At 48.6% G+C, this 15,835-nt stretch overlaps 1 protein-coding gene, 14 non-coding genes and 1 pseudogene across 15 annotated transcripts; all 16 read left to right on the plus strand.

Moving 5' to 3' along the window:
- Positions 1-3,322: 3,322 nt before the first annotated feature.
- Positions 3,323-3,404, plus strand: Trnas-cga (transfer RNA serine (anticodon CGA)). Its single transcript has one exon. It is a non-coding gene; the product is annotated as a tRNA-Ser (tRNA).
- A 76-nt stretch (positions 3,405-3,480) lies between these two features.
- Positions 3,481-3,562, plus strand: Trnas-aga (transfer RNA serine (anticodon AGA)). The gene has a single exon. It is a non-coding gene; the product is annotated as a tRNA-Ser (tRNA).
- Positions 3,563-3,640: 78 nt separating this feature from the next.
- On the plus strand, positions 3,641-3,722 carry Trnas-cga (transfer RNA serine (anticodon CGA)). Its single transcript has one exon. It is a non-coding gene; the product is annotated as a tRNA-Ser (tRNA).
- Positions 3,723-3,798: 76 nt separating this feature from the next.
- Positions 3,799-3,880, plus strand: Trnas-aga (transfer RNA serine (anticodon AGA)). The gene has a single exon. It is a non-coding gene; the product is annotated as a tRNA-Ser (tRNA).
- Positions 3,881-3,957: 77 nt separating this feature from the next.
- On the plus strand, positions 3,958-4,039 carry Trnas-aga (transfer RNA serine (anticodon AGA)). The gene has a single exon. It is a non-coding gene; the product is annotated as a tRNA-Ser (tRNA).
- Positions 4,040-4,116: 77 nt separating this feature from the next.
- Positions 4,117-4,198, plus strand: Trnas-aga (transfer RNA serine (anticodon AGA)). The gene has a single exon. It is a non-coding gene; the product is annotated as a tRNA-Ser (tRNA).
- Positions 4,199-4,275: 77 nt separating this feature from the next.
- Trnas-aga (transfer RNA serine (anticodon AGA)) lies at positions 4,276-4,357 on the plus strand. The gene has a single exon. It is a non-coding gene; the product is annotated as a tRNA-Ser (tRNA).
- A 77-nt stretch (positions 4,358-4,434) lies between these two features.
- Positions 4,435-4,516, plus strand: Trnas-aga (transfer RNA serine (anticodon AGA)). Its single transcript has one exon. It is a non-coding gene; the product is annotated as a tRNA-Ser (tRNA).
- Positions 4,517-4,593: 77 nt separating this feature from the next.
- Trnas-cga (transfer RNA serine (anticodon CGA)) lies at positions 4,594-4,675 on the plus strand. The gene has a single exon. It is a non-coding gene; the product is annotated as a tRNA-Ser (tRNA).
- A 138-nt stretch (positions 4,676-4,813) lies between these two features.
- LOC144168153 (uncharacterized) lies at positions 4,814-6,287 on the plus strand (annotated as a pseudogene).
- Positions 6,288-10,029: 3,742 nt separating this feature from the next.
- Trnas-aga (transfer RNA serine (anticodon AGA)) lies at positions 10,030-10,111 on the plus strand. Its single transcript has one exon. It is a non-coding gene; the product is annotated as a tRNA-Ser (tRNA).
- Positions 10,112-10,188: 77 nt separating this feature from the next.
- Trnas-cga (transfer RNA serine (anticodon CGA)) lies at positions 10,189-10,270 on the plus strand. Its single transcript has one exon. It is a non-coding gene; the product is annotated as a tRNA-Ser (tRNA).
- A 75-nt stretch (positions 10,271-10,345) lies between these two features.
- On the plus strand, positions 10,346-10,427 carry Trnas-aga (transfer RNA serine (anticodon AGA)). Its single transcript has one exon. It is a non-coding gene; the product is annotated as a tRNA-Ser (tRNA).
- Positions 10,428-10,504: 77 nt separating this feature from the next.
- Trnas-aga (transfer RNA serine (anticodon AGA)) lies at positions 10,505-10,587 on the plus strand. Its single transcript has one exon. It is a non-coding gene; the product is annotated as a tRNA-Ser (tRNA).
- Positions 10,588-10,665: 78 nt separating this feature from the next.
- Positions 10,666-10,747, plus strand: Trnas-aga (transfer RNA serine (anticodon AGA)). The gene has a single exon. It is a non-coding gene; the product is annotated as a tRNA-Ser (tRNA).
- Positions 10,748-10,877: 130 nt separating this feature from the next.
- Positions 10,878-12,419, plus strand: LOC144167237 (uncharacterized). The gene has a single exon (XM_077696576.1). It carries the CDS (start codon positions 10,878-10,880, stop codon positions 12,078-12,080), a length of 1,203 nt encoding a protein of 400 aa, XP_077552702.1. The 3' UTR covers positions 12,081-12,419.
- The last annotated feature ends 3,416 nt before the right edge of the window (positions 12,420-15,835 follow it).

Here is a 15,835-nt window from a genome sequence, read left to right on the forward strand (position 1 = left end):
CAGCTTTAGTGCGTGTGTAAGCCATGCAGTGGGGTGTGCGGGGGGGTGTTGCATCTTCTTTAGAAACAATGTTGGGATTCAGATTGAGAGTGTTGTATCGTGTGTGTTTGGTAGGTTTATTGTATGCGATTTTGTTTATTTCGGCTATAGTTTTCGCGCTTTGTGTATTTATGCACCAACGGTGTGCCGAGAGAGAAATGTGTTCTTTGAATCTATCGAAGGGTTTTTGGATTGCGAAAGGCATATCATTTTATTAGGTGATTTTAACTGTGTTTGCGAGAGGGTAGACCGATCTGGCGCCAGTAAGTGGCAAGATTCCAGTACTCAGCTGCTGACAGAACTGCTAGAAAAACACGAGTTAGTTGACGTCGCCCATTGCTCTGATAACGTGAACACGCTACGGTTCACGCATTTTCAGGGGGCTAGCCACGCCCGCTTAGATAGGATTTATTTGTCGGGCGATTTAGCTCCCAACTGCAAGGGCTATAACGTTGAGTATGTGTCTTTCAGCGATCACTGTCTCGTTTCTTTCTGGCTAGGGGGGAGGAGGAGCAACTTCAAGACGTTTAGCTGGGACCTATGGAAACTAAATACAAAACTTTTAAGTGATGAAAGGTACAACGATGATGTGATGGAAGCTTTCAACAAACAAAAAAGTAACGAAAGCATGGCCTGGGGAGATAGATGGGAACGTATAAAAGAAGATAGTAAACTGTCCGCTGTAGAAAGGGCAGCGATCATTGCAAGGGCTGAAAGAAAGAATGAGAATGAGCTCAGGAGTAATCTTAAACGCATGCTCCAACTGGAATGTGAAATGCCGGGCGCTTTCAACGACGACATCTCACAAATAAAAAGCAAGTTGGAAGCCATCGATAAAGAGCGATACCGGGGAGCAACAATACGTGCGCGCGCAGAAAGTTTGCTAGCGGGGGAGATGCCCACGAAAAGGGCCTTAAGCGATGAAATGAGGTACGCAAAGCGGAATAAAATTGAAGAAATACTATGGCAGGGACGTTTGACTAAAGATGTAGAAAACATAAAAGCAGCTTTCATTGAACATTACACAAATCTTTTTAGCACAGCTCACCCTTGTAGCGAAAGATTTAGGCAAGATTATCTTAAATTCATGCCAAGACTGGAAGATGAGGTGAAAGTTCAACTGGAAGAACCAATAACATTGCAAGAAATTGAAGCAGCCATAGGCGACTTAAAAGTGGGCAAAGCGCCGGGGCCTGATGGTCTGTCAGCGGAATTTTATAAGAAGTTTATCGGTGTAGTGGCGCCATTCTTATTTCTCGTTTTCCTAGATGCTTTTGAAAAAAAACGAACTACCAAAGTCATTTACAAGAACACACACGGTGTTGATTCCCAAATCAGACGATCCTGCTAAACTTCAAAATGTAACGGGTTACCGTCCAATCACCCTTGCTAACGTAGACTATAAGATTTTTATGAAAGTACTGGCAAAAAGATTGCAGAGAATTGTAACATCGCTTGTGGGACCACACCAAACATGTGGAATCCGGGGTCGGAGCATACAGACAAACACACACATTGCTCGCAGTGTGCTGCAGGGCTGCGATATGTTTCAGCAGAAAGTAGCGATGCTACAAATTGATTTCGAAAAAGCATTCGACCGCGTCTCTCATGAAATTTTGTTTTGCATTTTAGAACATGTCAATGTGGGTGACGTGCTTTTCAGGGGTGTCCGAATGGCTTACAAAAATTGCACCACACAGCTCATTATCAACAAGAATGTAACAAAAAGTTTATCTGTAGAATCTTCGGTGAGGCAAGGGTGCCCAGCTTCACCTCTCCTTTTCTGTATTTTCTTAGAGCCTTTCTGTTTAAGAATAATTAATGACAATGACATTCATGGTTTTCGTTTGCACTCAAGTGAAGTGAAGCTATTAACCTACGCCGATGACGTCGCGGTATTTTGTGAGGATAAACAAAGTGTAGAAAAAGTAATAGTTGTCACTAAAGAGTTTTGCGGTGTCACCTGCAGTTCAGTGAACTGGAATAAATGTTGCGGTTTTTGGTACGGAGAGTGGGCAGCAACCCCAGAAGTGTTTCAGAACGTTAGCTGGTCGACAACGCCAGCACGTTACCTAGGAGTGCCTTTGGAATACCATCAGAATAGTGAAGAGTATTGGAGTGGGGAAGTGACGGGTCTACGCGAAAAAGCCAACAAATGGGGAGGCCACGCATTATCCGTTTTCGCACGGGCCACCGTTTGTAACCTTTTCCTCTTGGCGAAACTGTGGTACGTTATGCAGATATTACATTGTTCAAGGACGCATGTCCAGAAGATTCACCGTGTCTTTGCTGTCTTCGTGTGGGGTTCGCTGTGGGAGCGTACAAGCAGAAGTAATCTGTTTCGAAGTGTGAAACACGGAGGAGTCGGTTTGTGCCATGTGTTTTTGAGGCAAATTGTGAACCGTTTTTTGTTCCTAAGGGATGCGGAGGATCCTTTTCTGCGCACGTTTTTGCAGATGACTCTTCCCAATGTACTACCTGAGTTTGTTGTGTCCTCCAGTAACAGAGGACCTATACGATGCAAGGGTTTTTTGAAAGAAGTTGTTGATGCTTTTCGGTTTCTGGCGGTACGTTTCTCTTTGGAATATCTGTCTACTGTGTCCAGGAAAATGCTAACAAAAGATTTGAAGGATATTCTTTTTCCGGTGCCCCGTTACAGGTCAATGTATTGTAAAGGACCTGGTCAAAATGTTTTGTCACGTGTAAAGAAGATGGTTATCCCAGCGTCCGTGAAAACGTTTTTCTTTAAGCTGCACACGAACACTCTTCCAGTAAAGACATGGATGCAGGAAAAGGGATTATACGAGGTTTGGTCCAGCACGTGTTCTTTGTGCAATAAACCAGAGACTGTGGAGCATGTTTTCATGGAGTGCTGGGATGCCATCTTCTTTTGGGATGTCCTGCAAAGAACCCTGAAGAAAGAATTGCCTGTAACACCACAGGGAATACGGTATCTCCCCGTTGAGTGTTCTGATGGTGTGCCGTACGACCTCATAATGGCTGTAGCATTGCATTCAATTTGGAGGTCGCGAATGGCTGTACGCCATGCGGACGTACACGCCCAAACCGTTAGCAAGTATTTTGCACAGAGCATGACTTCGATGTACGATATTGCTACAACCCAGGGTATAGAGCTGGAATGGTTACCAATTTTGGAAGATTTGTGTACTTTTGATGTTTATTTTAAATCTTTCCGCCAGCCAAAGCATGGTCGGCGGTTTTTAACCTATCATTGACGCATTTGTGTTCTGGTGTTCATACAGGCAATAAAGAAACTAAAAAAACAGTCGTGACTGAGTGGTTTAAGCGATGGACTCGAAATACATGGGGGTCTCCCCGCACAGGTTCGAATCCTGTCGACTGCCCGCTGGTTGCGGTATTTTTTGTAATTATCAAATATAGCTACGGAGCAGTGTAAGGCAATCTGCGGCTGGGGAACGAGCAGTCGTGGCTGAGTGGTTAAAGCGATGGACTAGAAATCCATTGGGGTCTCCCCGCTCAGGTTCGGATCCTGTCGACTGCGCGCTGGTTGCGGCTCTTTTTTTGTAATTACCAATTATAGCTACGGAGCAGTGTAAGGCAATCTGCGGCTGGGCAACAAGCAGTCGTGGCTGAGTGGTTAAAGCGATGGACTCGAAATCCATTGGGGTCTGCCCGCACAGGTTCGAATCCTGTCGACTGCGCGCTGGTTGCGGTATTTTTTGTAATTATCAAATATATCTACGGAGCAGTGTAAGGCAATCTGCGGCTGGGGAACGAGCAGTCGTGGCTGAGTGGTTAAAGCGATGGACTAGAAATCCATTGGGGTCTCCCCGCTCAGGTTCGGATCCTGTCGACTGCGCGCTGGTTGCGGCTCTTTTTTGTAATTATCAATTATAGCTACGGAGCAGTATAAGGCAATCTGCGGCTAGGGAACGAACAGTCGTGGCTGAGTGGTTAAAGCGATGGACTAGAAATCCATTGGGGTCTCCCCGCACGGGTTTTAATCCTGTCGACCGCGCTCTGGTTGCGGCTCTTTTTTGTAATTATCAGCTATAGCTACGGAGCAGTATAAGGCAATCTGCGGCTGGGGAACGAGCAGTCGTGGCTGAGTGGTTAGAGCGATGGACTAGAAATCCGTTGGGGTCTCCCCGCACAGTTTCGAATCCTGTCGACTGCGCGCTGGTTGCGGCTTTTTTTTGTAATTATCAATTATAGCTACGGAGCAGTGTAAGGCAATCTGCGGCTAAGGAATGAGCAGTCGTGGCTGAGTGGTTAAAGCGATGGACTAGAAATCCATTGTGGTCTCCCCGCACAGGTTCGAATCCTGTGGACTGCGCACCGGTGTCGGCTCTTTTTTGTAATTATCAATTATAGCTACGGAGCAGTGTAAGGCAATCTGCGGATGGGGAACAAGCAGTCTTGGCTGAGTGGTTAAAGCGATGGTCTAGAAATCCATTGGGGTCTCCCCGCACAGGTTCGAATCCTGTCGACTGCGCGCTGGTTGTGGCTCTTTTTTGTAATTATCAATTATAGCTACGGAGCAGTGAAAGGCAATCTGCGGCTGGGGAACAAGCAGTCGTGGCTGAGTGGTTAAAGCGATGGACTCGAAATCCATTGGCATCTCCCCGCACAGGTTCGAATCCTGTGGACTGCGCGCCGGTTGCGGCTCTTTTTTGTAATTATCAATCATAGCTACAGATCAGTGTAAGGGAATCTGCGGCTGGGGAAGGATGAGTCGTGGCTGAGTGGTCCATTCCACTTCCGGCTGCCAAGCTGTGAAGGTGAGGAAAGGATGAGCTCCGATAGCTCGTTATCGGCGGCCGCCGGGCGCGGTTTATCTGTTTCTTCGGACGAATACCGTGTTTTACTGCCTCCGCTGCCAACTGGAAATGCGGCGCTTAACACTGTGTTTTTGCACTGTGATGTGTCCGGGCGGCCATACCGCATCAACGACTTCGAAGACGAGATGGAACGACTGGGAGTGATCCAGGATGTGGCGTCGATTGGCGCCTATCAAATGAACCATGTGTGGGCTGTGTCGACGCACTCCGCGGCAGCCAAGCACCGCCTAGTTGCTGCGAAAGAACTTCGTATCAAGGGCAAGAAATGTCTCGTGCTCGACCCCAACGATGGCGAAATTCGCATCAAGATCCACTGGCTGCCGTACCAGCTTAGCGATGACGTCGTGCGGAAGGCCCTCGAACCTTTCGGAAAAGTTGACCGCATCACAAGAGAGACTTGATTGATTGTGGGGTTTAACGCGCCAACGCAACGCAGGCGATGAGGCGCGCCGTAGTGGAGGGCTCCGGATTAATTTTGACCACCTGGGGATCTTTATCGTGCGCCGAAATCTCGTACACACGGGCGTTTTTGCTTTTCGCCTCCATCAGAAAAGCGGCCGCCGCGGCCGGGAATCGAACCCCACAAGAGAGACTTGGCCAACAAGCAAGTTCAAGGGAGCCCAAACGTCGATAAGGTCAGTAACCATAACCTTGAAGAATGGGTACACGATAGAAACATTGCCGCATCAGCTGCGTATCCAGGGAGGCAATGCCCTTGTGATAGTGCCCGGACGATCGCCTTTGTGCCTGAGGTGCAAGAGGAATGGGCATATCAGAAAGAACTGCCGCATACCGCGGTGCTCCGAATGCCGGAGGTTCGGGCATGAGGCTCCGGATTGCCGGAAGACCTACGCGATGGTCACGGGAGGAAAGAGTGAGGAGGAAGACACAGAAGCCGTTATGGATGAGGAAGAAGCTGAGGAGGCAGCGGCCTCCCCCCCACTGCACGAAGACCAGCCGACGTTGGAGACAACGCAAAGCCCGCCTGTAGCTTCGCCACCTCCTGAGGTGTCAATGGAGGCGCCTCGGAAACCCGGAGAACACGGTGAGCCCGAAAAACTCCCGCAAAACGAACTTTCTGCCAGCATGCCGACAACGTCGACCACAAAAGACAGCGTGATAGGCGTAGAGCCTCAATATGAAGTCTCGCGAGAACAGGCGAAGGAAACTGCGCTGTCAGGAAGGGAAGCGGAGGAAGTGACTGAATTTCCAGCCTTGTCGCCGATTGAACCAGAAGCAGAAGATGAACTAAATGAGGCGTCAGGAAGGAAAACCGCTCATGTAAAGAATAAGTGGAACGCGCCCACTAAAAGAAGGGCTCGCTTTAACCCCGCGCCACGCCTACCCATAGAAATACGACGTCGAAAGCGTTCCGTTTAACCGGCCAACGTAACTAGGCGCCCCATTCGCAAATAGAAAGAAAAGAAAAAGAATCTTTATTTTTTGCAAATGCCCATCCTAAAACTCGCAACCTTCAACTGCCTAAGCCTTGTAGGCCGTATGCGCAAGCAGTGGCTCTTAAACCAGCTTTTGCAGGAAAGAATCGACATAGCATTCCTTCAAGAAACAAAATTAGCCTCAAACGAGCAGCTAGATAGCGCGGCTCGATTCTTTCACAATCGCTTTCACTGTCACTTGTCGCCCGCGTGCGGGCGCAGCGCAGGAAGTGCAATCATGATAAGGAAAAGGCCGGCTTTAACCGTGTATCCTGATTATGAAAGGGATCACAGCGGGCGTGTTTGCAGTGTCGACTTAATACTTCGTGGCGAGCAATACAGGCTTATCTCAATCCATGCACCAAATGACCCGCCGCAACGGACAGAATATTTCACGAAGCTCAGGCAGTATCTTGACACCCCATGCCGCACCGTTCTCGCGGGTGACTTCAACTGCGTACTGCAGGCGCGTGACTGCTCAAAAAGAAGGCCAGCTGACCCCAGTTTGAAGGAGTTGCAAAAGCTCTTACGCGATTTTGACTTGCAGGACGTAACAGATGGCACACCAGCCCTCGCCCCTGCATTCACACACTGGCAGGGGGACTGCCATGCGCGACTAGATCGCGTGTACGTATCGAGTGAGCTTATGTGCATGAACGTCTCCTCCCGAGTAACGCCAGTGGCGTTCTCTGACCACGGCTTTGTCACTGTCACGTTTGAGAACGGCGACCACCGAAGGACCAAGCAAACTGCCAAACCTTCTTGGCAATTATGGAAACTTAACGAAAGCCTTTTAGACGAGGAGGATGTGGTCTCAGGGATCAAAGCTATAATCACGCAGGTACGAGAGCGGGGCGAGGTAAACGCCATAGCGTGGGAAGAAGTGAAAGAAGAGTGCAAAATGTTTCTTGTGGCGAAAGGGCAGAAAAAAGCGGCTCTAAAAAGGGAAAGAAAAAACGTTTTAATGCGCACGCTTCGAAGTCTCATTGAAGCGGAAAATTCCGAACCGGGAAAGTTTATGACAGATATTAGAGAATGCAAAGGACAGCTCCTATCAATTTTGGAAGCCGACTATAAAGGCGCTATGATTCGTTGTCGACTCGAAGCACAACAGAGGGACGAGGAACCGATCAAGATTTTTAGAACGAAAGAAAGGCAACATGCTGCACGAAACAGAATAGAGGCGGTGCAAGATGGCGACGACATTCTTACCAGTCAAGACGACTTTGTAAGGGCGTTCACAGGGATGTACAAAAGTCTGTTCGAAGAGAAAGATGGCGTACACAGTCGGGGGTGCGCGTTTAAGTACGCTGATCTGTTGCCAAAGGTCAGCGATGATATTAGAGAGGAAACAAATGAAAGCATTTCCGAGTCTGAAGTTGAATGGGCCATTAAAAAGGTGAAGCCTAGGAAAACGCCCGGTATCGATGGCCTAGGAAGTGCATTCTACAAGAAGTTTGCATCGGATTTGGTGCCAATTCTTTGTTCCGTGTACGAAGACATACTGAAGCGGGATCTGATGCCTCCCTCCATGAGGCAAGGCCTGACGGTCCTAATCCCAAAAAAGCACTCCAACCGTGTCCCGACCCCGGGCGACTTTCGCCCCATCAGCCTTCTGACGACCGATTACAAATTGCTGGCAAAAATTATGGCGAAGCGACTCGACGTAGCGCTCAGTGAGGTTGTAGGGGGCCACCAAGCATATGGTATCGAAGGGCGGCGCATCTCGGATAATCTGCACACAATGCGCGTGCTGTGTGAAACAACATCGGTACACGGAGACAAGGCCGTGGTGCTAAAGGTGGATTTAAGTAAGGCCTTCGACCGTGTTGATCACGAATTTCTTTTTGGGCTGCTTAAAGCTTGCAACATCGGGGAACGTCTTCTGAAGTACATCGCCGTTTGCTATAGGGAGGTGTCAACGCGCCTTGTCATCAACGGACAAACAACGGACAAGATACTCGTCAACAGGTCGGTGCGACAAGGATGTCCGCTGTCACCGATACTTTTCGCACTTTACCTTGAACCTCTCTGTCGTTCCATTCTGAACGACAATACTGTCGGTGGCGTCAGCCTGGCAGACGAGACCGTGAAAGTGCTCGCCTATGCTGATGATCTGACCCTCGTGTGTGCTTCCAAAGAGGAGATGCGCAAAGCGGTGCAACATGTGTTGGAATTCTGCAATGTGTCTGGTGCAAAAGTGAATCGTGACAAGTGTTCGGGTGCATGGTTGGGTGATTGGGACGCCAAGCCAACGAGCTTCTTGGACATGCAGTGGTCTGACCAAGTCGGCATGTATCTCGGCGTTTGTTTTGATACCACCAATCTGCAAAATGGACAAAACACCATCAGTCTAAACGGACTAGCAGCAAAGGTGCGTGCGTGGCATGGGAGAACCATACCACTTGGAAATCGTGCGTTTGTGTGCAACACAGTTTTCTTTCCTGCTGTTTGGTATGCTGCTCAAGTGATGCCATGCCTACCAGCCGATGTGAATCGAGTGCATAGATTCTTTGCCACGTTTATTTGGGAGTCTCGCTTTGAACGAATGAGGAGGAGTAACCTGTTTCTATGTTTAGCCAAAGGTGGTCTGGGATTGGTCAATGTTGAGGTAAAGCTCAAAGTTCAGAGGTACCTTTTTTTTCGCAGGCAGAATAGGCCTCTAATGTTGAACTCATTTGCTAAGCTGGGCTGTGGGTTTTTGAGAGACTGGCTTGAAGATGCTGGTGTAAGACCAAGGTCACGAGTGCTAAAGTTTTACAGGGAGCTGGAACAGGCGGTCCGGTTTTTCGAAGAGAGCTTCTCACGGGACTACTTAATGGAAGTGAAAAGAAAATCACTGTACTGGGACACGATTGACATGCTTTTTCCAGCTCCGCTGTACCGGTCACGAATGGATAGTACATTAGTGTCAGACGTCTTGAAACGATTACCACGGCTTCCTGTTAAGGTCGCCGTCAAGGATTTTTTTATCAGGTTTCACGTGGAAGGTCTGCCGGTAAAGCCATGGCTGGCAAACAAAGGTTTCTTTGTTCCGTGGTCAACCAACTGTGATCTCTGCCCTTACCCAGAGTCCCTTCAGCACGTGTTCCTCTTTTGCACGAACGCAGCGCATTTCTGGCATGAGGTCAGATCAGCATTTGGAATTTCTCTGTATCCAACTTGGAAAGATGTGAAGTTTCTCACAAGTGAGGAATTCCGAAATGACAAATGTGTGGAAATTGTCCTGCTTTTGGGATTGTATGCAATTTGGTGGTCTCGCACGGATCACGTCCTTTGTTTGGAGGGAGCAAAGTCCGCGTGGATGCATTTTTGTGACGCGTTTGCCTACACCAGCTCTCTGTTAAAAAGTGCAGACGACGAGCTATCCAGCAAGTGGAAAGTAATGGAGGCGCAATTGCACAGACGCGTCCATCCGTGATTTCAAGATGAACCAGTGTATCTGTGTGTTGCACTTCGCTGAGTGTACTCTGTTATGTCAACGGTCTCTGATGTATAAAGGCAAAGACTGCCTTTTTACTATGTACATAACACCCGATTTTAAATAAAGCTTAAAAAAAAGAAAAAAAAAAGAGTCGTGGCTGAGTGGTTAAAGCGATGGACTAGAAATCCATTGGGGTCTCCCCACAGAGGATCGAATCCTGTGGACTGCGCGGCGGTTGCTGCTCTTTTTTTGTAATTATCAATTATAGCTACGGAGCAGTGTAAGGCAATCTGCGGATGGGGAACGAGTAGTCGTGGCTGAGTGGTTAAAGTGATGGACTAGAAATCCATTGTGGTCTCCCCGCACAGGTTCGAATCCTGTCGACTGCGCGCTGGTTGCGGCTCTTTTTTGTAATTATCAATTATAGCTACGGAGCAGTGAAAGGCAATCTGCGACTGGGGAACGAGCAGTCGTGGCTGAGTGGTTAAAGCGATGGACTCGAAATCCATTGGGGTCTCCCCGCACAGGTTCGAATCCTGTCGACTGCGCGTGGTTGCGGTCTTTTTTGTAATTATCAAATATAGCTTCGGAGCAGTCTAAGGCAATCTGCGGCTAGGGAACGAACAGTCGTGGCTGAGTGGTTAAAGCGACGGACTAGAAATCCATTGGGGTCTCCCCGCACGGGTTCGAATCCTGTGGACTGCGCGCCGCTGTCGGCTCTTTATTTTAATTATCAATTATAGCTACGGAGCAGTGTAAGGCAATCTGCGGATGGGGAACAAGCAGTCGTGGCTGAGTGGTTAAAGCGATGAACTAGATATTCATTGGGGTCTCCCTGCAAAAGGTTCGAATCCTGTCGACTGTGCGCCGGTTGCGGCTCTTTTTTTGTATTTATCAATTATAGCTACGGAGCAATGTAAGGGAATCTGCAGCTGGGGAAGGAGCAGTCGTGGCTGAGTGGTTAAAGCGATGGACTAGAAATCCATTGGGGTCTCCCCGCACAGGTTCGAATCCTGTCGACTGCGCGCTGGTTGCGGCTTTTTTTTGTAATTATCAATTATAGCTACGGAGCAGTGTAAGGCAATCTGCGGCTAAGGAACGAGCAGTCGTGGCTGAGTGATTCCACTTCCGGAAACCGTGGCGGACGGACGTGTGATGTCGAGCTCCCAAGTTGGAGCGGCCGTTGCGGCCTCGGGCCGCGGTAACAGGACAACGGATGCTGAAACCAGGGATTATCAGATAATTCTGCCTCAACTGCCAACAGGTCGGTTCGTTTTGAACACCGTATTTTTGCACGCCGATGTTAAAGCGAGACCTTATCGAGTAGAAGATTTCCGCGACACGCTCGCGCGTTTGGAACTGCTCCCCGACGTGATAGCGTTGGGGGCGTTCCAAATGAATCACGTGTGGGCGGTGACATTCAAGGACGCCGAGAGTGCCAAGAAATTGGTGGCTTTACGTGACGTGAAAGTGAAGGGCTTGCGCTGCATGGTCATCGACCCGGGTAACCAAGTGCTTCGGGTTAAGGTGCACTGGGTCCTTTACGGTGTTCCGGACGACCTTGTGCGTGCGGCTTTTGCCCCTTTTGGGGTGGTGACGGAAGTCGCAAGGGACCGCTGGCGGGTGTCCGGATGCAATGAGAAAGGCACGACGACGCGCCTTGTGTCGCTCAAACTCAAGGCTGGCATGACCCCGGAAGATGTGCCCCATCAGCTGCGCATCGCCGGTGACAACGGCCTCGTCGTCGTCCCGGGACGCCTGCCGCTCTGCCTGCGCTGTCACCGTTCGGGCCACGTACGGCGGGAGTGCCGTGTGCCGCGCTGCACGCGTTGTCGGCGTTTCGGCCACGACGACAGCCAGTGCGTGCAAACGTACGCCAGCGTCGCCGAACCCGTGGGGGGTGACGACAAGTCGGAACACCTCATGGACGAAGCAGAAGCGGAAGAGGTTGCCGCTGGAGGGGGAGGGGACGTGCCAGCGCCGACACCTGAAGCCCCCGTTCAAGTTACCGGCAAGGATCCTGGAATGCAACAAAACGAGGCGCAGAACCTTAACCAAGACGTTCCAGCCTTCACGGAAGTCGCCAAAGAAAGCGGCTCCGAAGACAACCCGGGGGGCGGTGCTAAGGACGACGACGACGACATCGTTACAATGGACACTAGCAAAGAACCAGCCGGCAGCACCTGCGGTAAACGGGTCCGCGAGAGCAACGCCTGCCCGACCGATGAAGGCAACGCGACTCCCGACGAGCCGCCTCCGAAAGCACCGCCTGGGCGGCGTTCGACGCTTCGGCCCAAGCCCAACGTTCCACCAGACAGGAGGGCACCTGAGACGACGCCGGCAGCAACGCCGACGTAGCTGCTACAATGCGGTGGATAGGCACTGACGGATTGGACTTACGTGGGCACCCTTTCGGACTCTGAGGTATGCGCTTTAGAGACACAATTGCTAAAAACGCCCTACGGCTTAAAATGGACTTCTCTTTTCTGTGCACCTGTGTTAGCATCAATCGGTCTGTTTGAACATTAGATGGCACACAAATTGAACAGAGCTTTGCGAATTGCCACGTTAAACGTACATGTGCGTGGCTTGGCCGCAAAAAGGCGGCAGTATCAGGTGAACCGCCTTTTCTTGTAAAACGACCTTGACATCATTGCGGTCCAAGAAACCAAAATAGAAAGCGAAGACCAAACAGACCGAATGGTGGATCCATTTAAAGCACGTTATTATGTATGTGTCTCTCATGCCGTAGGCTGATCGGGGGGATGTGCCTTATTCATTAGAAATTCAGTTGGTTTTGACGTGCAACCTATTTTCTCATGTGAAAGTGGCCGTCTGATATTGTGCGACATTAACTTGTCTACGACAAATTTTCGAATCATTTGTGTGTACGCGCCGAATATACAGCTGGAAAGAAAAGATTTCTTTCAACAATTCGAAAGATTTCTTGATACTGTAGGTTACGTCATACTGCTAGGCGATTTCAATTGTGTATGCAACGCAGACGATAGAGCGGGCAATGTGATGGTCCGTGACTCCAGTGCGCTATTGTTAAACACAATGGTCCACGAAAATAACTTGGAGGACATTGGCCGAACACTTACGGCGGGAATGGCAAGTCAGTACACACACTTCCAGAACGGTAGTCAAGCCAGACTGGATAGAATTTACGTTTCCACAGATCTAGTCCCCCATTGTAACAATTATCAGGTAAAGTGACCACAGCTTAGTGACACTAGATATTGGAACGAAAAAAAAAACCCAAGTTTAATTGGAAACTGTGGAAGTTTAATGCTAAGTTATTACACGACGAGGTGGTTTCGGATAGAGTAAAAGAGAAAATTAAACTACTGTTCAAAGAAAATGATGAGAACATAAGCATAAAGTGGGAAACTTTTAAACAAGAAGTGAAAATGGACGCCATAGAAAGGTCAGCAGAGTTACGGCGAAAAGACAAAGAGAAAGAAAATGATCTTACTAAACTCCAATTTCTCTTGAGTGTGCTGAATGTTCACTTGGAAAATAACGCTAGCCAAGTAAAACAAGTAAAGGCCGAGTTAGAGCACATAGACGCTGAAAAATATAAAGGGGCCATAATAAGAGCCTGCGCAGAGAAGTTACGGCTTGGGGAACGACCAACAAAACGTGCTTTGTGCGACGAAAAAAGATACTCAACTCGAAACGAGATAAAAGCGGTTGAATACGATGGCTGCATTGCGCGTGATAGTGAAACCATCCAGCGTGCTTTTTACGAGCATTATCGCGATCTGTTAGGGCGGAAGCGGGACTTTGAAGACAGTTTTCGGCATCATTTTCTGCAGCAAATGCCGAAGCTGGATTCGGAAATTAGAACAAAACTCGAAGAGCCGATAACCGTGGCTGAGATAGAGCAAGCCATTGACGATTTGAGCCCTGATAAGACCCCTGGTCCAGACGGCATAGGGGCCTGTTTTTATAAAGCCTTTAGGGAGGAGTTTGCAATCATACTTTACCGTGTTCTCGTGCAATCGTACAAGAGGAAGCAACTGCCACCATCCTTTTGTCAGTCCGACCTTGTGTTAATCCCGAAGTCTGATGATCCCGTCAAACTCTTATCGGTAAAGGGTTACAGGCCAATTAGTCTCACTAATGTGGACTATAAGGTCTATATGAAAGTATTGGCCAGAAGAGTACAGGGTATTATAACATCTATAGTCGGGCCCCACCAAACATGTGGAATAATGCGGCGCTCAATAATGACTAACATACACGTGTCCAGAAGCATTTTAGAATGTGTGGATGCTTTTGGAGGGCAAGTGGCTATTCTGCAGCTAGATTGGGAAAAAGCGTTCGATTGTGTCGCCCATGATATTCTTTTTGAAATACTGGAACATGTCAACATCGGTTCAGTTATACTAGAAGGTGTCAAAATGAGTTACTTCCAGAGTACAAAAAGTGTCATCGTTAACGAAACACTCACTGAACGGATCGCGATACGTTTCTCAATTAAGCAAGGCTGCCCGCTGGCACCGCTGCTTTTCGCGATATACCTTGAGCCTGTCTGTTTAACTGTCTTACACAGCGATGATGTGTGCGGATACCGGCTGTCTTCAAGTGGAGTTTTAAATATCGGCCTACGCCGATGATGTTGCCGTCATATGTCAGGACAAACCAAGCATTACCGCTGCTGTACAAAAAGCAAAACTCTTTGGAAAACATACCGGAAGCATGGTAAACTGGCGAAAATGCCTCGGATTTTGGCATGGTGAATGGGAAGCCCCGGAACATACATACGAAAACGTCCAGTGGACCATCACGCCCTCCAGGTACCTTGGTGTGCCACTAGATCACTACCGCGACACGGATACTTTCTGGGCAGAGCAAATCGAAGTCGTCCGGGAAAAGACGATGAAGTGGGGCGGACGCGATTTATCGATGTTTTCCCGAGCAACGGTATGTAATATTTTTCTAGTCGCCAAGGTGTGGTATGTGCTACAGGTTCTTTTCATGACGCGGTCAAACATACAACGGTTGCACAGAGTGTTTGCAATTTTTGTTTGGGGCTCCACGTGGGAGCGCATGAGCCGTTCCAATTTGTTTCTTCCTGTTAAGTCGGGGGGTCTGGGACTTGTGCATTTATTTTTGAGACAAGTGGTGTCACGGTTTTTGTTTCTAAGAGACCAAAGTGACAGCTTCCTGCGGACAATAATTGAGATAAGACTGCGAGAGGCACTACCTGATTTCATTGTTTCTACAAGCACTGTACCAAGGACCAGCCTGCGAGGATTTCTGCGTGAAGTTGTGTGGTCGTATAAATTTCTAAAGGCGCGGTTTTCACTGGAGTATCTCAGCGGTGTATCACGTAGAAAACTATATAAATATGTCATTGAAATATCCTTACCTATTCCCGTCTACAGACCCATAGGTATTAATTCCACTGCAATGAATATCTTAAAGCGGGTCAAAAAGATGCCGGTGAAGGCATCCGGCAAAAGTTCCTTTTTCCAGCTGCACACTGGAACACTGCCCGTGAAACCATGGTTGCAGGAAAGAGGTATTTTTGTTCCTTGGGACGTAAACGGTGTTTTTTGCCACAGGCCAGAAACAGTTGAGCACATATTCTTGGATTGTTCAGATGCCGTTTTTCATTGGGACATCCTCCAGAGAACACTTAAAAAGGCATTACCAATCACACCCTTTGGTATACGGTTCTTGCCGACCGATAATGAAGACGGTGTCCCTCTGGACATTTTCATGCTTCTGAGCCTACATAGTTTATGTAGGCCCCGTATGGATGTCAGGCATGCTAACCCAAACGGCCGGGCTTCTAAGGACTACTTCACTGAGAGTGTGACCTACATCCGAGATGTGTACAAACTCGCGGAGGCTATGCCAAACTGGATGCACTTATTGGATGACCTTGTAACCATGAGACGGTTTTAACTCAGCTGCACCGGCCACAGTGTATTGGTTGGTGTTATTTTACCTTGTACTGTTTGTAAGCATGTCCTTTTGTTTTGTTCTATTGTACCAAGCAGGAAATAAAGATAAAAAAAACGGAGTGGTTAAAGCGGTGGACTAGAAATCCGTTGGTTTCTCCCCGCGCAGGTTCGAATCCTGTCGACTGCACGCTG

Source organism: Haemaphysalis longicornis, unplaced genomic scaffold (genome assembly GCF_048455015.1).
Source record: "Haemaphysalis longicornis isolate Haplotype H1 unplaced genomic scaffold, Haemaphysalis longicornis Haplotype H1 scaffold_2, whole genome shotgun sequence".
Lineage (NCBI taxonomy): Eukaryota > Metazoa > Arthropoda > Arachnida > Ixodida > Ixodidae > Haemaphysalis > Haemaphysalis longicornis.

What these genes read in the sequence shown, in the direction of transcription:
- LOC144167237 (XM_077696576.1), top strand. Translation starts at nt 10,878, where the DNA reads ATGTCGAGCTCCCAAGTTGGAGCGGCCGTTGCGGCCTCGGGCCGCGGT.